General features: G+C 46.2%; 1 protein-coding gene across 5 annotated transcripts; it reads right to left on the reverse strand.

Annotated features, from left to right (window-relative positions):
* Positions 1-2,923: 2,923 nt before the first annotated feature.
* Positions 2,924-26,058, reverse strand: LOC132817240 (UDP-glucuronosyltransferase 1A1-like). Of its 5 annotated transcripts, none has more exons than XM_060827589.1 (7): positions 25,975-26,017; positions 19,594-19,742; positions 17,468-18,400; positions 13,522-13,653; positions 10,947-11,034; positions 5,439-5,658; positions 2,924-4,301 (listed from the first exon to the last, which is right to left on the reverse strand). In XM_060827589.1, the coding sequence occupies exons 3-7, from the start codon at positions 18,317-18,319 to the stop codon at positions 4,025-4,027; spliced, it is 1,569 nt and encodes a 522-aa protein (XP_060683572.1). In that variant the 5' UTR covers positions 18,320-18,400; positions 19,594-19,742; positions 25,975-26,017; the 3' UTR covers positions 2,924-4,024. The 5 variants fall into 5 exon arrangements, with proteins under 5 accessions (XP_060683572.1, XP_060683573.1, XP_060683569.1 ...); XM_060827590.1 differs by lacking the exon at positions 25,975-26,017 and adding an exon at positions 24,527-24,792; XM_060827586.1 differs by lacking the exon at positions 25,975-26,017 and adding an exon at positions 22,837-23,221.
* Between the last annotated feature and the right edge of the window lie 947 nt (positions 26,059-27,005).

The following is a 27,005-nucleotide window of genomic DNA, read 5'->3' on the forward strand; positions in this document are numbered from 1 at the left end:
TGTAGCGTGATTGATGAATTGGAGACACATTCTAAAGTGCAAGCTTTTAAAATTTGTGATTGCTGTAGCATGATTACAGCGCCAACACTCTGAATACTGTATCCAAAGCACGATGTTTCTGTAACACAGGTTTACACATGTTATAGAAGAATTACCTGTATTGCAGGTCGCTTGTAAATTTCCTGCTGCTCCCCACTCCCTTGCTCTGGTTCCGTTAAGAAGCTGTTCATGTCCTAACATCTAGTGGCTCAGGTGATGGGTGACCCACCTGAAAAGTTAATACTGTTTCCTTCTCTACACCGATGCTGTCTGACCTGCTGAGTGTTCCCATGTTATATTCCAAGGTGGAATTGGCTGCATTTCAAACATGGGGTGAAAACTATATACCTGGATCGAGGGGTTTGGGAGCACAATGGGGAATAATAGTTGTTAACATTCAAGGATCTACAGATTGTGATCATTCAGTAAATTTGACACCATGACTGCCTTAAGGTAACAATTAAATGTGTGACTATGTCTGACACATTTTTCCTTTAAATGACCAAAAGGTGGCACCAAATATCTAACATTTCAACCAGGCTAGAGGAAAAAAAATGAATAAAAACTCAAAGTATAACATGAGCTCACAGAACCCCAACAGCGTGTAAGCAGGGCATTCTGTCCACTGATCCTCCGAAGAACATCCTACCCAGACCCACCCCGTCGATGTAACCCAGCATTTTCCATGGATAACCCGCCTAGCCTACACATCCCTGGACACTTCAGCGTGGCCTATCCACCCAACCAGCACATCTTTGACCAGTGAAAGAAAACCCACACAGACGCAGGGAGAAGGTGCAAACTCCCCAATCACCGGAGGCTAGAATCCAACCCATGGCGCTGGTGGTGAGAGGCAGCAGTACTAACCACTGAGCCACCATGAATTGCTAAATTGAAATAAATAATGACTAAATGCAATTTCATTCAGCAAGTTTTCAATTAGATTTTTAAAAAACTTTTATTTCCCAAGTGTTTAATAAGTTGATTCTAGTGGGAATGCTTGCCCTTAGAGCAGCATAAATTATGGGGCGATTTAAATGCACAGAATTCGGAAAGGTTTTGATATACTAAATGGGTACTGCCACTTTTCAGGTAGCCATAGGACAGAGACCTCAGTTAATTGACAAAACAATTCAGGAGGGAGATGAGGAATGTTCATTTTATTATACATTGAGTTGTCACGCTCTGCAGTATGCTGCTAGTAAGGGCAGTAAGAAACAGTCTCAATAATGGATAAACATTTAAAAGGAAACCAGATCAGGGCTATAGGGTCAAAGCAGAGTGAGAAGGATTATTTAGACAGGAGTAGAAACCCAAGGCCATCTCTCCATGTTGTGTGATTTAACACGTATCGGATGTTTAGCAACATAGGAAATAGGAGGAGGAGGCCATTCAGCCCCTCTGGCCTGCTCAACTATTCAACAAGATCATGGCCACTCATGTCCTTTGATGTCTTGAATATTTAAAAATATCTATTGACCTCTGTCTCAGTGACTGCTTCTAACCCCCTGAGGTAGGGGAATTCCAAAGGGTTCACCAGTCTGTGACTGAACAGCTTTTTCCCGTCTCAGTACGAAATAGCCTTCCACTTACGCTGAGACTGTGTTCGCTACCTACAGGCTGCCCTCACATCAGAGGAAACCTCCTTGCAACATCTGTGGTGTCCATCCTGGAAGAATTTCGGATGTTTCAATCTCCTTCCATTCTGCTAAATGCTGGCCAAAAGCAGGACCCTCGCCTTCAGGCTCTGATGTAAATCACAGAACCCCTGCCTCCAGGGAGGGAGCAGGCCATTTGGCCCGTGGAGTCCACCTGACTCACCGAACAGCAGCCCATTCACACCCTTACCCCACATTTCCCATGGCTAACCCACCTAGCCTACACACTACAGCATGGCCAATTCACCCAACCTGCACATCATTTGGACTGTGAGAGGAAACCCATGCAGAAGGTGCAACCTCACACAGTCACCCATGGGTGGGATTGAAGTCAGGTGAAGCAGCAGTGCTAGCCATGGTGTCGCCCTCGCTTCACAGGATGAGCCTGGCATCCTGGGAAATCAGTCTGTTGAACATTTCTGTCTAACCTTGGCACAAAGCTGTTCTGGGTACCTCCCACCAGGAGGGGGCAGGACTGTGATGTGTACAAAAATCAACCGAAATCCATCAAGCTTGCCCCACACTCACTGCAGCAAAATTATGGATAAACATTTCATCCCCTCCACCATGTTAATCTCCTGAACACAGCAAGATGGATGGGTGACAATAAAGAAAATTATCTTTCACAACTACCATGGCCGCTATCACAACCTTTCAGCCCTTGATATCAATTCGCTGCAACCAGGTTTTAGCACCCAAGCCATCACCAGCTTCTAGTGCCCAATTGCTGCCCACGTGGACCTGGTTTGCTATATGTTAGCACCTGTAACCTACCTCACAGAGACTCCGGGTGTTATGGAGTCTCTTGGATTGATTGATTGATTTATTGTCATATGTACCCAAGTGCGGTGAAAAGCTTTGTTTACAAGCAGTGCAGGCAGATCAAAGTAAGCAAGGATGTACAGATCAAAAAGAGGCATACAGGTTACATTGATGAATGGACTCTCTAGCCTCAATAAGCAGTCTAATAATGGCCGGGAAGGAGCTGTTCCTGAACCAACTAGTGCACGTGTTCGGGCAGCCTGTATCCTCTGCCTGACGGAAGAGGTTGTAGGAGCGTAATACCGGGGTGCGATGGGTCTTTGGCAGCCTTTCCACAGCAGTGAGCCATGTAAATGGAGTCCATGGGTGGGAGGTTGGCTCCATGATGGTCTGGGCTCTGCACGCCACCTTCTATAGTTTCCTACTAGCTTGAGTACTATGAACTTATGCAGTTCCAAACCAAATTATATATAATTCAGTTTAATTCCCATTTTCACAAGACACAAATCACATTACAGAGTTACAGCAAGTTCTCCCAAACAGCATTGAGTTAATGGCAGGTGTTCTGTTGGAGTGATGTTGCTGTTGCCAAATGGAGCTCCACGGCTTTCCTCGGAATTGTGCCACAGAATCTTTTCATTCCACTGCAGATGGCAGACAGGAACTTGGTTTAATGTCTCAACTGAAAAACCACACTGTCACCAGCGCTGCACTCCATTGGTACGGCTGCAGTATCGAATTAGCCTGGTTGCATGCCCAAATCTCAGGGAATAGGGAATTGAAGCCAGGGTGCAGATGGGAGAGTGCTGCCAACTGAGTTATGCACGTCACAGAGGACCCTAACTTGCATATTTACAAAGCGACGTGATTTGAGGCAGATCAACTTTGGGCTATCATAATGACGTGACTTGATCTAGCTGTCAGAAGCCAATGAAATCAGCCATGGTACACGTGAGGTTTTTTTTTCAATCTTTCAATCAAGGTAAATAATTACTTATTGTTTACTTTGTCATATAAAAGGACTTCTATTCATTCACAAATGTGGGGATTCATAGCAGGCACAGCATGTGTTGTTGAATTGCACTCAAAGATGGTGGTAAGCACAAATGCTGCAGTCCACAGATGGTCAATACACCTACACTGTGCTGTTAGGAGGGAAGGTCCTAAATTATTCACCCTTTCTAAAACTTGGGAACGTACAATTTGCCAAAATAAAACTTATCAAAAGAAAAAAAAAGGCTGCTTACAAAAGTCATCATTTAATTAAAGCAATAGAATCATTGCATCAAACTGATTTTGAATGTATTCAGCATTTCTCAGAAGTCAAAAAAATTAATGAACTTCTTAATTTCATATGAACTATGGCCAGGAGGTGAGTAGGGTGTTGACTTCAAAGAGATACCATGGTTCTGTGAGAAACAGAACGGTTGAACGGTGGTGGATTCAGTTGGCAGACAGCACTTATTGGACATGCCCACACACCAGGAACAATGTTTCCACCAGACTATTAGGTACTCTAAGGAAGGCTCCCTTTTATTTTTATTAATTTTAAAAGGAAAGGCACGTTAGTCACATTTCCTCTTTGCTCGACTTCTTGCCCTGTGTAGACAGAACGAGCAGCACTTGTACACCAACCAGAAGAACAGAAACACCACGGCAGTCAGAGTCCCAAATACATCCAGGCAATGGTACTGGATCCAGCTGAAGCCGTGAGCGGCCGTTCGTAAATGTTCAGCTCCTCTGTGCCTCATCACAAACTCCACCCAATAGGCAGAGATCTCCACCGGCTCCATCAGGCGATCCCTGATGAGGGCAGACATCTCGGTGATGACTTCCTTGTAGCTGAAAGACAAAAAGTCATGGTATTACTAAAGGGGGGGGGTGGGTGGGTGGGAATGCAGTGTAATGGTATATCATTAGGCTAGAAACCTTGCTGTTATGGTTTCAGATCCCACTGTTCAGATTTCATTCATTTTCTTTTAAATTGCAAGTGAAGTGCTCTAAAAACGGTAATTGGTTTACAGAACAATGATCACAATCTCATTCAAGTAAATGCCTTTTGTTGCAAGGGAAAACGGCGTCCTTACCTGCTCTCGGCCTCCAAGTGACTCCAGGCCCTCAGCAATGTGACTGGCTCTTAACTGCCCTCTGCAGAGGTCTACCAGCCCACTCAGTTTGCGGGCAATGAGCTGACAAGTGCCAGGAAGCCCATCTCTGATGGCAAGATGATTGCTGGGAATACTCAACAGGTGGGGAACTTCTACAGACATGGAATTAATGAGCAGGAAGTACATCCAACAGGTTTCAGGACTCTGGTGGCTCAGAGAGACTCCTAAAGGAGTCCTTCATTGAGCCTGACAGGCCACAAATTGACCCTCATGTATCTTACCCTTTTCATGGTATGGGGGCAGCCGATCCCTTCTAAACCCACCCACCCACCCCGGCAGTGGGTGCTGAACCACCTTGAGGCCTGTATTGATCATTATCCTGCAGCATCTGTCTCCCACCCAGAGATGAGAGACATGGGGAACACGAGTTGGAGTGAGTGATGCATGCTTTGTTCAGGTTATGTTGGCTCTCCTGCCCAATTGATTGCTAACATCAATCTCATACACACGGGGCATAAGCCCAGCTTGGAGTAATGTTTCAGAGAGAAAGCGTAAATTTATGGTGAACAATTAGCATAAGCAACAATGAATTCCCAAATGAACGATAAAATTTGAATGCAATGTGGAACAGACCGTTTCCATTCTCTGCTTTTAACTTTTAACCTCCCTGTCCCCTTAAAACTTGAAAAATACAAAACCTTGGAAAATTGCAAAGATTTCCTAGTCAAGCAGTTCAGAGATGTTATTACGCACTCCTGGAGCGAGTGGGATTGGAACCCAGCCCTCCTGACTCAGAGGGAGGGAATCTACCACTGCACCACGGGACTCTCAAATGTTTCATCTCGACCAAAGGGGTGTGAATTTCACTCACCTGGTATCATTGATGACCGTGTTCAAGGCTTCGATTAGATCCTGAGAGGTGAGACCTTTCAGACTCAGGAGTACACCAACTCCACGATGCTTCATATGTTCGGCATTTTCTATCTGGTCTGCGAACAATGGCAACAATACCATTGGAACAGCACTGCAGACAGCCTCGTAGACCCCATGCGACCCTCCGTGGGTCAGGAATGCCCGTGTTTTGGGATGTGCTTGTCCATAGAATAAAAGGGAAAACAATGTATCAATTCAGTAACACGTGACAAGAATCCATCAGGAAGCATTTGTACGAAGATAGGCTCCCTTCATTGCAACTGCCTTCCTAATCACTGCCTCAACCTGTAATTTTACCTTGAGAGAATCCTGGACTAGAACTCCCAAGTCTCTTTGCTCTTCAGACTTCTGAATTTCCTCCCCATTTAGAAAATAGTCCATGCCTCTATGCTTCCTCCCAAAGTACATGACATCACACTTTCCCACATTGTACTCCATCGGGCACTTCTTTGCCCACTCTCCTCACCTGTCTAAATTCTTCTGCAGCCTCCCGCTACCTGTCCTTGTATCATCTGCAAATTTCCCCAGCATGCTTTCAGTTTCTTCATTTAGATCGTTAACATATAAAGTGAAAAGTTGTGGTCCCAACACGGAATCTTGCGAAACGCCACTTGTCACCAGCTGCCATCCTGAGAAGGACCCTTTTATCCCCACTCTCTGCTTCCTGCCAGACAGCCAATCCTCTATCCATGCTAGTACCTTGCCTCTGACACCATAGGCCCTTATCGCACTCAGCAGCCTCCTGTGTGGCACCTTGTCAAAGGCCTTCTTGAAGTCCAGGTAGATAACATCCATTGGCTCTCCTTGGTCTCACCTGCTCGTTACTTCCTCAAAGGAATTCTAAACAGATTTGTCAGACAGGACCTCCCCTTGATGAAACCATGTTGATTTTGCCCTATTTTACCATATACTTCCAAGTATTCAGAAATCCTTCACATTGGACTCCAGGATCTTATCCATGACTGAGGTTAGGCTAATCAGTCTGTAATTTTCCCTGTTTTGCCTTACTCCCTTTTTAAACAGGCTGTCATGTTAGTGAATTTCCAGTTCCCTGGGACCCTCCCTGATTCTAGAGATTCCTGAAAGATCTCCTATATCGCCTCTACTGTCTCCCTCAGAACTCTGGGGTGTAGTCCATCTGCTCCAGGTGATCTATCCACCTTCAGGCCATTCAGTTTTACTGGCACCTTCTCCTTGGCGATGGCCACCATACTCAGCTCTGCCCCCTCACTCTCTTGAAATTTTGGGATATTACTCGTGTCTTCCACCGTGAAGACTGATGCGAAGTCATTATTCAGTTCTTCACCCATTTCCTTGCTTCCCAGTACTATCTCTCCAGTGTCATCTTCCAGCAGCCCAATGTCCACTTTTGCTCTTAATACATCTGAGGAAACTCTTACTGTCTTCCTTTACATTACTGGCTAGCTTATCCTCATTTAATCTTCTCCCTCCTTATTTCTTCCTTATTGCCCTCTGTTGGTTTTTGTAACCTCTGGTTTCCGACTGCCCTTCACCACGTTATCTGCTTTCTCTTTTCCTTTTATGCTATCCTGACTTCCCTGGTCAGCCATAGTTGCCTCATCCTCCCTGTACCAGGCTGCTTTTTCCTCAGGATGAATCTCTGCTGTGTCTCCTGAATTACTCCCAGAAACTCTTGCCATTGCTGTTCCACAGTCCTTCCTGCTCAGCTCCTCTCCCCGTCAATTCTACCCAGCTCCTCCCTCATGCCTCTGTGGTTGCCTTCAGTGCGCTGTAATAGATTAGATTGGAATAGATTACTTATATAGTGTGGAAACAGACCCTTCAGCCCAACAAGTCCACACCGACCCTCCGAAGAGCAACCCATCCAGACCTATTTCCCTCTGACTAATGCACCCGTCACTATGGACAATTTAGCATGACCAATTCATCTAACCTGCATACCTTTGGACTGTCACAGGAAACCCACACTGACACGGGGAGAATGTGCAAACTCCACACATACAGTTGCCTGAGGCGGAAATTGAACTCAGGTCTCAGCGCTGTGAGGCAGCAGTGCTAACCACTGAGCCACCGTGCTGCCCCTAATACCGTTACCTCTGATTCTATCTTCTCCCTCCCAAATTGCAGAGTAAATTCAATCATATTATAATCACCAACGCCTAAGGGTTCCTTCACCTTAAGCTCCCTTATCAAGTCTGTCTGATTGTACAACACTAAACCCAGTATTGCCTGTTCCCCAGTGGGATCCACCACAAGCTGCTTCAAAAAGTCATTGCATAGACATTCCACAAATTCCTTTTTTCACAATCCACTACCAACCTGATTTTCCCAGTCCACCTGCATATTGAAGGCCCCCATGATCCCTGTAACTTTGCCTTTCCTACACATCTTTTCTATTTTGCATCCCTGCTCCTGATTCCTGTATGGAGCCCTGTATATAACTCCAACCATGGTTTGTTTACCTTTGCTGTTCCTCAATTCTACCCACCCAGATTCTACACCATCTGACCCTATTTAGTTTCTTACTATTGATTTAATTTCATTTCTTACTAATAAGGCAACTCCATTCCCTCTACCCACCTGCCTATCTTTTTGATAGGATGTATATCCTTGAATATCCAGCTCCCAATCCTGATCCCGTTGCAGCCATGTCTCCGTGATACCCACCGTGTCATTCCTGCCAATTTCAATCTGCACCACTAGCTCAGTTACCTTTTTCCTTATACTGTGTGCATTCAGCTATAACACCTTCAGTCCTGCATTACCCATCCCTCTTCTCATTGTCATTCGTTTATCTAGCGAGCTTGAAGTTTGATTATTAACCCTTTCCAAACACTGTTCTATTTGTGTCTGTGTTGGAGACTTTAGTAACCTTTCCTGAGTTCTCCTTTATTTTCAATTCTTTCATATGTTCTCATCCGCCCCGACAGATGTTAACCTGCTGCTTTGTTTCCCACTGGGAAATGTTTTACCCTTCCCTTCCCCCTACTTTGGAGTTTAAAAGTCCTGTTGACTGCCCTATTTACTCTTTTCGCTAGAGCTCTGGCCCCAGCTCAGTTCAGGTGGAGACCGTCCGAGCAGTACAGATCCCTCCTGTTCCATGAAAAGGAACCCCTCTTGCCCACACCAGTCTTTTAGCCACGTGTTTACTTCCCTTATTCTCATGTCCCTATGCCAATTTGCATGCGGCTTGGGCAGTAATCCGGTGATTATAACCCTTGAGGACCTGTTCTTTCATTTCATTCCTAGTTCCTGCTAATCCCTGAACAGCTCCTTTATCCTAGCCTTGCCTAGGTTTGTCCCAACATGGACCACAACAACTTGATCCTCCTCCTTCCTCTCCAGCCAATCAGAGATGCCCCTCACCCTGGCACCAGGCAGCAACATACCAAGCGGGACTTTCTATCCTGCTTACAAAAGGATACCATCTATTCCCCTAAATATAGAATCCCTTACATCTACCATCTGCCTGTTCTTGAACAGCCTCCTGTATCACGGTGCCATGGTCACTGGCTCCTTCTCCCCACAGCCCTGTTCCTCATCCACACAGGGAGCAAGTACCTCATACCTGTTGGACAAGATCAAGAGCTGAGATTCCTCTGTTCCTGAATACAGGAGCCCTCTCCCTACCTCACTTACAGTCACACCCTGTTGTCCCTGGCCAATGACCAAATCTGTAGTACTTAATCTACCAGGTGGGCCTGCCTAGAGGAAGAGGCCATGACTGTTATTGTAGCGAGCCCAGCTCCGATAGGCTGATGCAGTGTTTAAAGAGGAAGACGGGTGCAAAAAAAAAGGTGCAGAAATAAAAATTTTGCAGCCCCTTCAAACTCTTCCCTTGCACCTTTGAGATGTATCAAACCCGATGCCTGAACATAGAGAATACATCAGCCAGCTGTCAAATCAGTGACTGGCACTTGGACAGTGTATATAGATAGTACCTGAAGAAATGGGAAGTGTTGCGGAGCACTGGAAAGGATCTTCAACTCTTCATAGAATCCCTACAGTGAGAGTAGAGGCCATTCGGCCTACCAAGTCCGCACTAATCCTCTGGAGAGCATCCCATCCAGACCCACCCCTATCTTATCCACCAGCACATCTTGGACTGTGGGAAACTAGAGGATACTCACGCAGACACGGGGAGAATGTGCAAACACCACACAGGCAGTCACCCGAGGCTGGAATTGAACCCGGGTCCCTGGTGCTGTGAGGCAGCAGTGCTCACCACTGAGCCAGTTGCTCAGAGTTCCAGACCCCATCTAACACTTGACTGTGTAATGTGGCCAATCAGGTTGTGATCAGATCTGCTCACATGCTGATCATGGATGGCGGGTGGTAAGAATGGGAATCTCCCCTGTGAATGGCAGTAAACTGTGTCGTAGCTGCCAGCTCCCTTTGTAGGCACAGCCACATCCTTACACTCTGCAACCAATGTCCTCCTCACTGCAGGAGAATCATAATCCTGGTGGTGGGGTGGGGTGGGGGGGTGGGATTGATGGATAAAATCAAACTGGCCAGCCGATGGGAAAAAGGGCAGGGATATGGGACTAGACTCGCAGAGGGCTGGCACTGATGGGAAGGACCAAATGACCTCCGTCTGGGCTGTAACTATGGTCATTCTAAGAGCCAACCTGGGAATGGTAGCAGCATCTGGAGAAGGCCTCTCTCCCTTCCCCAGCCCTCCCTCCACCAGTAAAATAAAATGCACTTTAGAACCACAAAGGTCAGAAAGCACTAACGATCCTTCTCCCATCTAAAATTTTCTATGTTGGTTCCACCAGTGAAATAGAGTCATAGAGATGTGCAGCACGGTAACAGACCCTTCGGTCCAACCCATCCATGCCGACCAGATATCCCAACCCAATCTAGCCCCACCTGCCAGCACCCGGCCCATATCCCTCCAAACCCTTCCTATTCATATACCCAGGAAAAAGTGAGGACTGCAGATGCTGGAGATCAGAGCTGAAAATGTGTTGCTAATGCCCAAAACATCGATTCTCCTGCTCCTTGGATGCTGCCTGACCAGCTGCGCTTTTCCAGCAATACATTTTTCAGCTATTCATATACCCATCCAAATGTCTCTTGAAATGTTGTAATTGTACCAGCCTCCACCACATCCTCTGGCAGCTCATTCCATACACGTACCACCCTCTGCGTGAAAAAGTTCCCCTTAGGCCTCTTTTATATCTTTCCCCTCTCACCCTCAACCTATGCCCTCTAGTTCTGGACTCCCTCACTCCATGAAATTCACCCACAAAACACGCACAGGCCTTACCAATGAAGTCAAAACAAGGCCCGACTCTGGTTTAACATCACTGCTGCTGCAGAGCTCAGTTTGTCATCACCAGCTACACCTACAGCTATGTGTGTTTGACCATGAAGTGAACTGGGCTCCCTGATTCCTACCAGAGCTGGAACGTCGCCAACAGGAGAGTCATGCCTCACATACTAGTCACTCACTTACCCAGCAGATCATTCTGTGGGAGCCATTTCACCAGTTTAGTATTTGATCCCAGTGTCGAAGGAGTTTCCCCAGCGTGCCTCCACAGAACCTATCGGAAGACAGGCAACATTCCAGGGATGAGTTCTGATCCACTAAGGATGGAATATTCAGGTAATTAGGTTCAGAGTGTAGCATGCTTGCCTTTAAAGACAGAAGACTCTAGGTTCAGATAAAGGCAGTTTACTTTGGTTTTATTTCAGATTTCCAGGGTCCAAAGTGCAGAAGGAACTGAAACTGGTCAGGCAGCATCTGTTCCGAATGAAGGAGTCAAGCTGTGCTGAAAAATGTTCCCTCTCTCCAGAGACGGCCAGATCAGACCGGCAGAGTTTCTCAAGCACTTTTTGCTTGATCCTCAGATCAAGTGCTACTCCATGAGTTGAGCAATGAACAAAAGAAAACCAAAGCTGAAACTTGAGGCCAGCAGATGGAGTGGGTGCTGCATCGTTGGAGGCATTGTTTCTCAAGCAGTACAGTCATAGAGACGTACAGCATGGAAACAGACCCTTTGGTCCAACTTGTCCATGCCGATCAGATATCCTAACCTAATCTGGTCCCATTTGCCAACACTAGGCCCATATCCCTCCAAACCCTTCCTACTCATATACCCATCCACATGCCTCTTAAAGTGGTGTACTGGCCTCCACCACTTCCTCTGGCAGCCCATTCCATACACATACCACCGTCTGCATGAAAGAGTTGCCCCTTAGGTCCATTTTATATCTTTCCACTCTCAACCTAAATCTATGCCCTCTAGTTCTGGACTCCCCCACCCCAGGGTAAAGAACTTATCTATTTATCCTATCCATGCCCCTGATGATTTTATAAACCTCTATAAGGTCACCCCTCAGCCTCCGACGCTCCAGGGAAAACAGCCCCAGCCTGTTCAGCCTCTCCCTGTAGCTCAAATCCTCCAACTCTGGCAACATCCTTGTAAATCTTTTCTGAACCCTTTCAAGTTTCACAACATCTTTCCAATAGGAAGGAGACCAGAATTGCACGCAATGTTCCAAAAATGGCCTAACCAATCTCCTGTTCAGCCATAACATCCTAACACCTAAACTTAATGCTTTGACCAATAAAGGAAAGTATACTAAACGCCTTCTTCACGATCATATCTACCTTGACTCTACTTTCAAAGAATTATAAACCTGCACTCCAAGGTCTCTTGTTCAGCAACACATCCTAGGACCTTGCTATTAACCATATAAGTCCTGCTCTGAGTTGCCTTTCAAAAATGCAGCACCTTGCATTTATCTAAATCAAATTCCATCTGCCACTCCTCAGCCCATTGGCCCATCTGATCAATGTGGGTCTGGAGTCACATGTTATCCAGACTAGGTAAGGATGGCAGTTTCCTTCCCTAAAGGACATTAGTGAACCAGGTGGACATTCATGGTCATCAGTAGGCTTTTGATTCTAGATATTTTTGTTGAACTCAAATTCCACCATCTGTAGACTTATTGGGTTGTTTCTTTGAACAGCCACCTTGACACGGTGGGGTGAATGGTTTGGATTGGTCCACTGTTCCACGGCCTCTCCTCTTGGGAATTGTTTTCTCTCCCAAGTTCTGTGATTTCTTTCAGATCTCTCCCAAAAACCTGAGCTATGGAACCCAAATTGGACCACAAGGATTGGGGCTAGGCATATACAAAATAGCACAAGTTGGATTTTAATGTGTGAAGACACTGGCTAGGCACTAAGCTGGAGTAAGCTGTAATTAGCAGCATTACTGTGCTCCTAAAGGTCTCCAGGCATACAGGTGTCAACATCTCGACTTGACCCAGAAGCTCCGGGTTTGCGTCCTATTCCAGGAATCGATGACCTAGGAGGGCGCGGTCATAACACCACCAAACATTTCCCAATTTGCAATTCCTCAGAACCAATGCCAATGATGGGTAGTAGGAGTGGGGAAGATTGTTGGTGAAGGAAAGGAATTGAGTTGAGTTGGAGTTATCTAACACTGCACATTGCCACAGCTATTGACCTGTTGGCAGAATGATTGGATGAGATGAATGCTAACATTCGGTTAGATTCCCATTCTGGCTTGGGTAAACTTGGCACCTGCCTTTTTTTTCTCAAGATTGAATTTTTAAAAAAACACATTCACAGGATGAGGGCATCACTGTCTGGTACCCATCCCTAATTGCCCAGAGGGCAGTTGAGTCAACTACATTGCTGTGGGTCTGGAGTCACATGTTATCCAGACTAGGTAAGGACGGCAGTTTCCTTCCCTAAGGACATTAGTGAACCAGGTGGACATTCATGGTCATCAGTAGGATCTTGATTCTAGATATTTTTGTTGAACTCAAATTCCACCATCTGTCGCAGCAGCAGTCAAACCCAGGTCCCCAGAACATTGCCTGGGTCTCTGCATTAACAGATCCAGCAATAATACCACTTAGTTATTGCCTCCCCTTCTTTCCTTTCACACGGAGGTAACAGCTGTGTGTTAGACCTGCCTATGGACCTGAGAACTCAGGGGGCTGAAGAAGAACCTGTTGTGAAGAGTTCATTTCTGCCTCTATCTGGAAATCACCTTCTGAGGAATTTGACTCAAAGCTGCAGCAATCTGATTGGCTGTTCTGACTGGCATGTCCGCCATCATTGATCCCAGGGAGAAGATCACAACTCCATGTTCTCCAGAACTGTTCATAAACTCTTCTAAATCCTGCAGAGAAATGCAAAAAGGAGACACAGTCACGCTGAATAAGCTTTTGATTTGATTGAGCGGTGCTTGAATCTTGCTGAGATAGTGTGTGTTCACTGTTACTGGAGCTTTTCCTATTGGACTCAGCAGGACAAACTCAAGAAGGCTAAATTCAAACAAACGATCACAACTATTTATTTCACATGAGGAGAGGGCGCCGTATGGTCAGTTTGCCAACTAACCACAGCTTTGACGACAGTCTGTTGTCAGCTTTATTTAAAAAATAGCAGGGTCTGAAACGTCAACTCCGTGATAATTAGGCCGGCTGCATTAATTATTGATCGTTGATTCAGGGTGATGTCAAAGTGGCTAGTCTTGAACTGAAAACGTGTTGCTGGAAAAGCGCAGCAGGTCAGGCAGCATCAAAGGAGCAGGAGAGTCGACATTTCGGGCATGAGCCCTTCTTCAGAAATGGGCTTGATTCCTGAAGAAGGGCTCATGCCCGAAATGTCGACTCTCCTGCTCCTTGGATGCTGCCTGACCTGCTGCCCTTTTCCAGCAACACATTTTCAGCTGGGACTTGTTTCCCTGTAGTATTGGCAGAGGGTGGACCTTATAGAGGTCTACAAATTCATGAGGGGCTTGGATAGGGTAAATAGACAAGGTCTTTTCCCTGAGGTGAGGGAGTCCAGAACTAGAGGGCATAGGTTTAGGATGAGAGGAGAAAGATATAAAAGAGACCTAAGAGACAACTTTTTCAACGCAGAGGATGGTGCATGTGTGGAATGAGCTGCCAGAGGAAGTGGTGGAGGCTGGTACGATTGCAACATTTAAAAGACATCTGGATGGGTATATGAATAGGAAGGGTTTGGAGGGATATGGGCCTAGTGCTGGCAAATGGGAATAGTTCAGTTTAGCAATTTGGTCAGCATGGACAAGTTGGGCCAAAGGGCCTGTCGCTATGCTGTATGAATTGGACGATTCGTTTCATTGGAGTGGGATAGGGGTTCCTTCGCTTTCGAGTTGTTGATCTCTGGAGAAACTGGTTGGCCGGCCAAAAAGCAAAGTTCAGGATGACAGAGACTCCCATTGAGTCTTCAAACCTGATGATTGCACATGCGACAAGATTATTAGAATGGTGTAAGAATCTCTAAAATCATAGGCATTATGAAAGAAAATTTCGCAGCATTTCCTGTGAAGGCTTTTGATTATTTATTACAATATTTGAAGAAAGAAATTAAAAACTAAGGACCATTTACACAGGACCTGAAGAACCAGGGATTCAGCTAAAGGATGGTGGAAGCAGACTCAATCAATGTCAAACCTCAGTGTAGTGAGTTTGCAAATTTGTCATCAATTCCTCTCAAAAATAGATCTTTCATCTAGTATAAATCATCTTTCAATGACAAGCTTAGTGATTCCACTCATTCACCTTCTGAGGAATTGGCCACAGTGGATTCAATAATAATATTCGAAAGGGGACTGGATAAGTACTGGACGGGACAGATTTTTCAGGTCATGGAGAAAATAGCACAAATCAGCAGGGCTTACACAATTAATGGTAGGCGCTTGGGTAATACTGTAGAACAGAGGGACCTAAGGTTTCAGGAATAATTCTTTGACGTTTGCTTCGCATATAGACGGAAGATTAAAAAGACGTTTGACACACTTGCCTTCATTGCTCAGTATTTTGAGTACAGGAGTTGGAACGTCATGTTGAGGTTGAACAGGACATTGGTGAGGTCCTTCTAGAATACTGTGTCCAATTCAGGTCCACCGAGTTATAGGAAGGATATTATTAAGCTGAAGAGGGGTCAGAAGAGATTTACCAGGATGTTACCAGGTATGGAATGTGTTCTAAAGAAAGGCTAGGACTTTTACACTGGAGCGGAGGAGGGCAAGAGGTGACCTGATAGAAGTTTATAAAATAAGGGATGTAGATAGGCTTAATGGTAGTTGTCTTTTCCCTAGGATGGGGGAATTTCAAGATGAGGGACACATTTTTAAGGTGAGAGGTGAGAAATTTAAAAAAGACGGGAAGAACAATTTTTTTATATCTACATAAGGTGGTTTGCATGTGGAATGAATTTCCAAAGGAAGTGGTGGATGGGAGTACAATTGGTGTTTCAAAGTCATTTGGATAAGTACATGAATAGGAAAGGGTTGGACGGATGTGGGCCTGGAGCAGGCAGGTAGGACTAGTTTAGTTTGGGATTATGTTCGACATGGATTAGTTAGACCAAGGGGTCTGTTTCCGTGCTGTATGACTCTGACTGTGTTTTAAGCTTGATACCATCCAGAACAAAGCAGCCCATCTGTTAGGCCCTGCCATATTTGCTCCTACCAACATCAACACTCAGTAGTGGCAGTCTGTCCCATCTGTAAGATGCACGGTAGCGACTAACCAAGACTCCCTCCAAATCACCTACCAAACCAGTGAACTCTACCCTCCTCTCTGACCTATCACCTTTACCCCCACCTCCATCCACTTGTTGCACTCTCAGCTACCTTCCCCCCAGCCCTACATCCCTCCCATTTACCCGAGGCTCCCAGCCTCATTCCTGACGAAGGAACATCGATTGTCCTGCTCCTCAGATGCTGCCTGACCTGCTGTGCTTTTCCAGAACCAACTCTAATCTTGATTACCACTAGGAAGCAGTGACAGGTATAACACCACCTTCAATGTCTCCCTCCAAACAACACACATCCTGACCTGGACCTGGGTAAAATTGCTGGATCTAACTTGGAGCAGCTCAGGAAGATTAATCATCAATACTTTATCTGGAGTGTATCAAGAATCGGGCAGTAATTGGTCAGTGTCCACACAATAACCCAATTGAAAAGAGAGGCCCCAGTGACTCCCCATCAACTTTTGTTTAACAAAAGCTGAACTAATACTGGTTAAACATTAAAACACAACCCAATGTACAGAGGCCTGAACAAAGTACCACTGAGCAGTGAAATCGGAAACATACCAATGCAGTGGAGATCCTTTGGTAATGTTTTTGGTGGAATGAATAATAAGTAGTGAATCAAAGTGCTGTAAAACACACACACAAACTCCCCCCCCCCCAAAGAAAAACATTAAAATAACATCGACACATTAAATATGACCATTTTCACTGATCTTCACTACCTCTTCCTGTAAATGTTTTCCCTCACCCACAGTGTTATAGAGTCATACAGCACAGAAACAGACCCTTTTGGTGCAACTTGTCCACACCAACCATATATCCTAAAATCATCCAGTCCCATTTGCCAGCATTTGGCCCCTATCCCTCTAAACCTTTCTTATTCATGTGCCCATCCTGATGCCTTTTAAGTGCTGTAATTTTACCCACTCCCTCTGACAGCTCATTCACACACGCACTACACTCTGTGTGAAAAATTTCCCCCTTCCCCACCCCTTTTAAATCTTTCACCTCTCACCTTAAGACTGTGCCGTCTATTAATGAGCTAAATAAGTTTTCATGGCAAGCCAACATTTTCATAGCTGCCATTGCTGACACAAGATTCCAGGTTTCTTTAATTCGTTCAATTTAAATTCACCTGCTGCCAGAATAGAACCCTTATCCTCAGATCATGAGTTCAATTGCATAACCACAGTGTTCTTTAATTACTGTAAAAGGCACTTTGTGGTCAGTAACAGGGGGTATACCAAGTCAGTTGCAGATTTGTAAGCCTTTGCTTAGCATGGCATACACTGCAGTGGGTAAATTGATTGAATAATGGTATTGTGCCAAGTCGTTTTTTTCTGAATTGCCCTTACCTGTGGTAAAGGTTGCTCCTCATTCACATGAGTGGCGCCCCTCACCCACGCCAATGGTGCCCTTACCTGTGGTAAAGGTTTCCTCTCCTTGCAGTTGATGCCACCCACTAGCACCATGTTTGGCATCAGGGGCTTCGGGTACTCAAGGATGAAGTCGTAACGCATCAGCCAGATGGAGGCATTACTCAGCAGTTGGATCAAGGTCACATCCCTCTGCAGGAACCTCTGGGCCAGCTCTTCGAAAGGGGAGTAGATGAACCAGCACAGCAGCGACTCGGCGAAATTGGCCAGCACGTTTTTAGTCCTTTGGAGGAAGGTCATTCGGTCGGTGTTCCCGGTGAAAATTCTCGGCACGTAGGAGAGCGGCCTGGGGCACTGCGTGGCCGAGTTGTCCAAACCGCAGGGGAGTCCTCGCAGCAGGTTGACGGAGGGCAGGGACAGATACTCTGCAACGATGGCGCCGCACGGGCTGAAAGGGTCAGTCAGCAGAGCATCGAAAGACTCTCCGGCCAGCTCCTCCAGGAGGCTGGTGCTAGACAGGAGATCCTCACAGATACCAAGGAAGAACTGCCTGACCTTGTGCACGTGCTGCAGGGTTTGGCTCAGCTTTTGGTAAAACGTCCCATCATAAAACGCCATCTGTATGAGGCTGTCGTACAATTCGTCCACCTCAGCTTTGCTGTAAGAAGTGGGATAGGTCAGGGTGGTGTAGTGAAGTGGTGTCTTGATCAATAAGCTGTTCTCAGGTTTCACCACAACTATCTGGTGTCCTCGGTTGTGGACCTCCTCCACGATGACTTGCAAACTCAGCCAGTGGCTCCCATCGACAGGAATAACCAGCAGCTTGCCACCGTCAGCTGGGCCCCACAGACACTGCAAACAAACCAGGAGGTACACCAGCTGAGAGGTGACGGCCATCCTGCTCAGAGCCTCCTGGGAACCACCGCAGAGAATTCAGCGACAGCCTCAAGCTCTGGCCTCTGGTATTTAAGCACCGTTCTAGAGAAAATTCCGTAAAACTCAATCATTTACAGATTTTGTAATCAACGGACGTTTAATGTTTAACACAACAGATGCAACTGCTGAGCCCATCTCACATTATCTCAGTTAATGGGTTTTTTTAACCCTTGGCCCCTGGCTGGACTCGTTAGTTCAGTTACAAAGAGCTTGGATCACTGATTGAGTACCTCACGGGGCCAGACTCAAGAATGAAGGAGGCAGACAGAGACTATTGTGATCCTGTCAGGAATGCCAACATCCTATGAAAAAGTAAGTGAGTACACTCTATATCTGTTCTATATAAACATTTTAATAACTTTAAGAACCTCGCTAGGTCAGCCTTCAGTGACCAGGACTGCTCGCAGTACTCAAAGTTAAAAATCACACAACACCAGGTTATAGTCCAATGGGTTTATTTGGAAGCATTAGCTTTCTGAGTGCTGCTCCTTCACCAGGTAACTGTGTGATTTTTAAACTTTGTACATCCCAGTCCAACACTGACTCCTCCATATCACAGTACACAAGCCTGGTCTAATCAAGGTTCAGGACAGGTTGAGTACAACTTCCCCACTTTTCACCTCTATCCCTTGACATAAACCTTAGTGCATGGCTGGCTCTCACTTTGCTTGGGGTGGCACTGTGGCTGAGTGGTTAGCACTGCTGCCTCACAGCACCGGGGGCCAGGGTTCGATGCCACCCTTGGGTGATCCTCTGTTAGGAGTTGGCACATTCGCCCCATGTCTGCAATGGGTTTCCTCTAGGTGCTCCAGGTTCCTTCCACAGTCCAAAGATGTGCAGATTAGGTGGACTGGCCATGCTGAATTGCCCACAGTGTGCAGGCTAGGTAGATTAGCCATGGGAATCGCAGGATTGCAGGAATGGGATTGGCTCAGGGTAGAATCCTCTTCGAAGGGACAGTGTATACTCAATAGGCCAAATGGCCTGTGTCCACACTGTAGAGATTCTAAATGCCTCTGATGAAGCATCTCCCGATGGATGTACTTGTACTCAGCGATCTCTTTGTTCACCTCACTCCCCTCCCCCCACCCCCCCACACTCCACCGAGAGTTGTACAATCTCCCTATTTTTCCTCCCAAAATGTCCTCACATATATCACTGATGAACTAGCTTTGCCAATTACGTGACCATTCTGTGGTCCTTTAGTAGTTTGCTCCAGTCCTCCCCATGCCTACCTTTCCAGATTGTGACATCCACAAACTCAGAAGGCTGTATTGTTGATTCAAAAGTGTAATCATGGCCGTAAATAGTCCCATTTAGGTCACAACTCAGCTGTGATTTGATTGAACTCTAGAACAGGCTTGAGGGGCTGAATGGCCTGATCCTGTGTCACAGAGGGAATAAAGTGGCAAACAGAACATGGTGCTTTGAGAAAGGGCAATTGAGGATATCACTGATCACTTCATAACTGACACAGTACTTTGCAAGTGATTAGATTAGATTAGATTCCCCATAGTGTGGAAACAGGCCCTTCAGCTCAAGTCCACACCGACCCTCCAAAGAGTAACCCACACTGACTCATTTCCCCATATTTACCCCTGACTAATGCATCTAACAGTATGGGCAACCTGCATATCTTTCAATTGTGGGAGGAAACCCACACAGACACAGGGAGAGTGTGCAAACTCCATAGGGGCAGTTGCCTGAGGCAAGAATTGAACCCAGGTCCGTGGTGCTGCGAGAAATCAGTGCTGACCACTGAGCCACCGTGCTGCCTGAAGTGCCATCCTGATTACACCTTAACAACTTTTAACTTGAGATTTATTGCCAGGGTACAGTAGTATAGCAGTTACATTACTTTTCTTGGTCTTTCTTTGGGAGTGGAATCACTGGTGAGACCAATGCCAGTATTTGTTGTCCATCTCCAAGATTCCTGGAGTGACTGCGAAACCATTTCAGAGGGAGGTGACAAATCAATCACATGGCAGTGGACCTGGAGTCACATGTTGTTGACATTGGCTAAGGATGGCCACTTTCCTTCTCTAAAGTGAACTGGATGGGATTTTATGACAATTGATAACAGCTGCTAATGTCACCATGACATGATCGGCATAGCTAAGTTGGACCAAAGGGAGTGTTTTCATGTTGTGCATCTCTATGACTCAATGACCAGCTTACAATTTTACAGATCTTCCTTATTTATTAATCCATTCAGGTCAAAGAGAGACAGATGGAGTTGAATTTAAATAAATGTAAGGTTTTACACTTTGGTCAGGAAAATCAGGGCAGGACTTACAAAGTTGATGGTAACGCCCTGGGGAGTGAGGCTGAACAAAGAGACCTTGGAGTGCAGGTGCATAGCTCCTTGAAAGTGGAGTCACAGGTCAACAGGGTAGTGAATGTAGCATTTGATATGCTTTCCTTTATTGGTCAGAACATTTAGTACAGGAGTCGGGAGGTCATATTGCAAGATGTTGGTTAGGCCTCTTTTAGAATAGTGCATACAATTCTGGTCTCCCTCCTGTAGGAACAATGTTGTGAAACCTGAAAGGGTGCAGAAAAGATTTACAAGGATGTTCCCAGGGTTGGAGGATTTGAGCTACAGGGAGTGACTGAACAGGCTGGGGCTGTTTTCCCTGGAGCGTCAGATACTGAGGGGTGACGTTATAGAGGTTTACAAAATTATAAGGGGTATGGATAGGATAAAAAGATAAGGGTTTTTTCCCTGGGGTCGGGGGAGTACAGAACTAGAGGATATAGGTCTAAGGTGAGAGAGGAAAGATTTAAAAGAGACCTAAGAGACAACTCTTTATTTTTTTTACGCAGAGGGTGGTGAGTGTATGGAATGTGCTGCCAGAGAAAATGGTGGAGGCCGGTACAATTGCAACATTTAAAAGGCATCTGGATGGGAATATGAATAGGAAGGGTTTGGAGGGATAGGGGCCAAGTGCTGACAAATGGGTCTGGGTCAGAGTGAAAAGTCTGATCAGAGTGGACGAGTTGGACTGAAGGATTTGTTTCTGTGTTGTGTGAATCTATGACTCTCTGAGTTAATTGAAAATCAAATTTAAACAGAGGCAAGATTTGAACCTTTACCCTGAACTACCAGGGCAATGAAATGATTGCTCCATCACCATGTCCCAAGACTGGCCCAGTAACTCAGTGGGACTAGACGGATAATCTGGAGTCAAGTTATGTCTGTCAAGTTATTAATTCTGTTGCTCTCTTGTTGTTCCTGTTTCTATTCTGGACAATAAGCAAATTGAAATTAAACGATTGGGGGATTTTAAATCATAGAGTATGTCTTGCATGGCTATGTTTTAAAGTGAAAGTAGGGACTGCAGATGCTGGAGATCAGAGTGCAGAGAGTGGTGCTGGAAAAGCATAGCAGGTCAGGCAGCATCCGAGGGGCAGGAGAGTCAATGCTTCAGGCAAAAGCTCTTCATCAGGAATAGGATCTTACTTTAGCCCTATTAGGACTAGATTTTGTTTTTAACCCGTGTTCTGTTCATTATTGACTTAGATGACCAATAAAAGTTTCAATGTGAATTCCTATCATATTGGTTCCTACAAACTCACTCTCTCTCTCTCACACACACACACACACATTCGAGAATTTGCTGCAAAAAGCCTTATTCCTCTTCTCTGTAACTGTTTTAGGAGCAGGACCTATTTTGATTCACAGAGAGTTGGATGGATGTTATCAATGAAGAGTTCTGTACACAGGGAGAACCAACAGGAACCCGGTGAATGAGAAAGAAGCAAAGGCGACCCGAGGGGAGCCGGTTTCACACTGCAGTTGGACTGGATTTGGAACGCACCCCCTTGAGAATGGGTTGGAGACATAGTCCAAGCGCAGATTTCAAATCAAAAATTGCATAGTTATCTGAAGACAGCGGCGTTTGCGGGGGCTGGCTGAGTTGCTCTAACAAACTACCAGCTACAAAAGGGGCCGAATGGTCTTGTTCTGTGTGCTGTGACCATTCTTTCGTTCTCGCTCTACCGAACAAAGTGTCTTATCTCCCAGATGTCGGGTTCCCTGTGATGGGAAAACTTGACTCAAAAAGTGATTTTTGTACCTCACTCTGGGGGGGTGGTGGGGCCTTCCATCAGACTTGACTGCAGCTCTCCGGAACAATTCTGGGAAAATGCTTGAAAACAAACTTTTGGATTCCAGGCGAAAATGTTTTTTTTTTAAAAAATGCAGACCTGGTTTCAGGCTGGTGTTGCTCAGAGAGAAAGCCCCTATTGCGTGCTCGCTGAATATATTGTAAGACCAAAAAAAAAGGAAAATGACTGAACCGTCTGACAGTTTAAACTAAGTTTTTTTTGCTAAAAGTCGACCACAAGATAAAGTTACTGCCAAGTGACAGCGATGCATTTTATAATTTATCCCAAGAGTGTAAGGAGTAGATGGAAGACATGATGGAAATATTGGTCTAAATCTTCCAATCTGTGCTGGAAAGTCACCCACTTACCTCCCTCCGGTTTCCTGAGCTAGTGCTTCAGGGGGAAATCCTCCAGGACTCTGAGTCTCAGCCCAGGAGTTGTGAGAGAAAGTGGACAGAAGGCACACCCCGCCCCTTCTGCAGCCGGGCTGGTTGTATTCCAACAAGTGTTTACGTGGTCCGAAGTGGGGAGGTGGGCGAAGTGAGCAGAGGGGAGAGAAGCGACAGGCTTCAGCTCCTCCCGCAGTTGTCTGGGGAGAGACAGAAACAGAGGAGAGAAAGTATCTCCGCCCAAACATCGAGCGACAATGGCAGCCGGGCTTCCCAGGTGTATACAGTCACAGAGATGTACAGCACCGAGACATGCTTCAACCCGTCCATGCTGACCAGATATCCCAACCCAGTCTAGTCCCACCTGCCAGCACCCGGCCCATATCCCTCCAAACCCTTCCTATTCATATACCCATCCAAATGCCTTTTAAATGTTGCAATTGTACCAGTCTCCACCACATCCTCTGGCAGCTCATTCCATACACGTACCACCCTCTGTGTGAAAACGTTGCCCTGTAGGTCTCTTTTATATCTTTCCCCTCTCACCCTAAACCTATGCCCTCTACTTCTGGACTCCCCCACCCCAGGGAAAAGACTTTCTCTGTTTATTCTATCCATGCTCCTCACGATAAGGTCACCCCCTCAGCCTCTGACCCTCCAGGGAAAACAGTCTCAGCCTGTTCAGCCTCTCCCTGTAGCTCAAATCCTCCAACCCTGGCAACATCCTTGTAAATCTTTTCTGAACCCTTTCAAGTTTCACAGCATCCTTCCGATAGGAAGGAGACCAGAATTGCACACGATATTCCAACAGTGGCCTAACCAATGTCCTGTACAGCTGCAACATGACCTCCCAGCTCCTGTACTCAATACTCTGACCAATAAAGGAAAGCATACCAAACGCCACCTTCACTATCCTACCTACCTGTGACTCCACTTTCAAGGAGCTATGAACCAGCACTCCAAGGTCTCTTTGTTCACATTAAGTGTATAAGTCCTGCTAAGATTTGGTTTCCCAAAATGCAGCATCCCACATTTAGATTAGATTACTTACAGCGTGGAAACAGGCCCTTCGGCCCAACAAGTCCACACACCCGCCAAAGCACAACCCACCCCCCCCCCCTACATTTTACCCCTGCCCCTAACACTACAGGCAATTTAGCATGGCCAATTCCCCTGACCTGCACATTTTTGGACTGTGGGAAGAAACCGGAGCACCAGGAGGAAGCCACACAGACACAGGGAGAATATGCAAACTCCACACAGTCAGTCGCTTGAGGCGGGAATTGAACCCGGGTCTCTGGCGCTGTGAGGCAGCAGTGCTAACCACTGAGCCACCACGCCACCCACAAATATCTAAATTAAACTCAATCTGCCACTTCTCAGCCCATTGACCCATCTGGTCAAGACCCTGTTGTAATCTGTGGTAACTTTCTTCACTGTCCACTACACCTCCAATTTTGGTGTCATCTGCAAACTTCCTAACTATACCTCACCAAGGTATCACCAAGGAAACCCAGTGTTTGCATGCAGAGGATATGCCTGGTATCAAGGCAGAAGCTGGTTTCACAGGATTCTCCGTTTGAGAGCGGAACCTTTAACTTGAACTATTTCTTCCAGAAGAATATCCTACGGCAGCTCCAAAAGTTCATTTTAAGCCAAAATATATCACCCAAGTGTAGACAAGCTGGGTGGAGTCTGTTTAGATATTCTGAAGGATAAGTGGTCAGCTTTGCAGATTCGTGGTGTGCTGCTATCAATCCAGGCATTGTGAAGTACCCCAAATCCAGATGATCCATTAGCAAATGATGTGGCCGAACAGTGGAAGAGCCCAATGGAGCCCAAGCCATTGAAACAGGACATGAACTAGGCCATGTGCCAGTGGGAACAGCAATTCCAGATCAAGTTGAATGCACATCTCAGCAAGAACTCTCTCCTTGCATTCAAAGAACAGTCTTAGAAAACTGCTGAATAAACACAGACAAATAAAATTCTTGGTGTTTAAATGCATGGTAGAGACTTATTTGTCATGTTCAGATTCACCCTTAAAGCATGAGCAAAGTCTTTGCTTTTCTATTCCCCCTCCCCCCCCCCTCCTGCTGCAACCCAGTTAATCTGAAAGCAGCGTTGCACCTCTGCTTCATTTACAATGACTGGTGTTTTTTCCTTACCACTATGATCGAAAATCTGCTTACTTAGCTGCTCTCTCGTAAGTGTTTTTTTAACCTTCCTGGGTTTTGTTTTTTTGTGACGCTAAAAGCAATTTTGAAAGCAGCTATCTTTGTACACAGTAGATCATGCCCTTCACCGAGAGTAGTAACCTTTTTCTCTTTTTAGGTGCACTAGATTAAGCAGCTTAGCTGGTTACTAGTTAGTCCAGTCAGTGAAGGAAGAGGGGAAAAAAAGCAATGCATCAATATTGTGACTCTCAAATGTAGATCCTGAGAAAAACTTGTTACTTTATATGGCTTGTCTGGGGGCTGGAGGGGAGCAGAGTGGGGAGGAAAGATTTCCGTAAAACTTTGTTTTTGTAAACTTTTTTGTTCCCTTTGAAATGCCCAAAGCACTTTAAAAACGACAATAGAGTCATTCAGACGGAAACACACCCTTCGGACCAACTCATCTGTGCTGACCAGACGTCCCAAGAGGTTCATAAAATCATGACGAGCATGGATAGGGTGAGTAGTCAGCATTTTTTTCTGAGGGTGGAGAAGTCCTGAACAAGAGGGTGTGGGTTTAAGGTGAGAATGGAAAGATTTAAAGGGAACCTGAGGGCTAACCTTTTCACACCGGACGCTGGTGTGTGTGTGGAATGAACTGCCAGAGGAAGTGGAGGAGGTTAGTACAATTGCAGCATTTAAAAGGCATCTGGATGGGTATGTGAATAGGAAGGGTTTGGAGGGATACAGGGCCAAATGCTGGCACGTGAGTCTAGGTAACAGAGAAGCTAAGTGTGTAAGGTCAGTGCCTGAGGAGGTGGGGTGGCAGGTAGTTGAGGGGCAAACTCATAGACAGATGAAAGCACCAGGAGCGTGGGGTAGGGTAGAGCAGGTGGGGGGTTGAAGGGAATGTACTACAAGAGCAGGTCAGAGGCTGGGAATATTCCGGCGAGTAACTCACCTCCTTACTCCCCAGAGCCTGTCCACCACCTCCAAGGCACAAGTCAGGAGTGTGATGCATGCAAAAACACGCAAGCAACTTGACACCACGCAGGACAAAGCAGCCCACTTGATTGACACCGCATTCACAAACATCCACTCCCTCCAGCACCAACACTCAGTAGCAGTAGCGTGTGCTATCCTTTTAGGATACACTAAAGAAATTTGCCAAATATATCCCCTTCAAAACCCATAATGATTCCTATCCAGAAAATCAGGGGCAGTAGATACTTGGCTGCAAATGTGTTGCTGGTCAAAGCACAGCAGGTTAGGCAGCATCTCAGGAATAGAGAATTCGACGTTTCGAGCATAAGCCCTTCATCAGGAATAAGAGAGAGAGCCAAGCAGGCTGAGATAAAAGGTAGGGAGGAGGGACTAGGGGGAGGGGCGATGGAGGTGGGATAGGTGGAAGGAGGTCAAGGTGAGGGTGATAGGCCGGAGTGGGGTGGGGGCGGAGAGGTCAGGAAGAGGATTGCAGGTTAGGAGGGCGGTGCTGAGTTGAGGGAACCGACTGAGACAAGGTGGGGGGAGGGGAAATGAGGAAGCTGGAGAAATCTGAATTCATACCTTGTGGTTGGAGGGTTCCCAGGCGGAAGATGAGGCGCTCCTCCTCCAGCCGTCGTGTAGTTGTGTTCTGCCGGTGGAGGAGTCCAAGTACCTGCATGTCCTCGGTGGAGTGGGAGGGGGAGTTAAAGTGTTGAGCCATGGGGTGATTGGGTTGGTTGGTTCGGGTGGCCCAGAGGTGTTCTCTGAAGCGTTCCGCAAGTAAGCGGCCTGTCTCACCAATATAGAGGAGGCCACATCGGGTGCAGCGGATGCAATAGATGATGTGTGTGGAGGTACAGGTGAACTTGTGGCGGATATGGAAGGATCCCTTGGGGCCTTGGAGGGAAGTGAGTGTGGAGGTGTGGGCGCAAGTTTTACATTTCCTGCGGTTGCAGGGGAAGGTGCCGGGGGTGGAGGTTGGGTTGGTGGGGGGGTGTGGATCTGACA

This window comes from Hemiscyllium ocellatum, chromosome 7 (assembly GCF_020745735.1).
Source record: "Hemiscyllium ocellatum isolate sHemOce1 chromosome 7, sHemOce1.pat.X.cur, whole genome shotgun sequence".
Lineage (NCBI taxonomy): Eukaryota > Metazoa > Chordata > Chondrichthyes > Orectolobiformes > Hemiscylliidae > Hemiscyllium > Hemiscyllium ocellatum.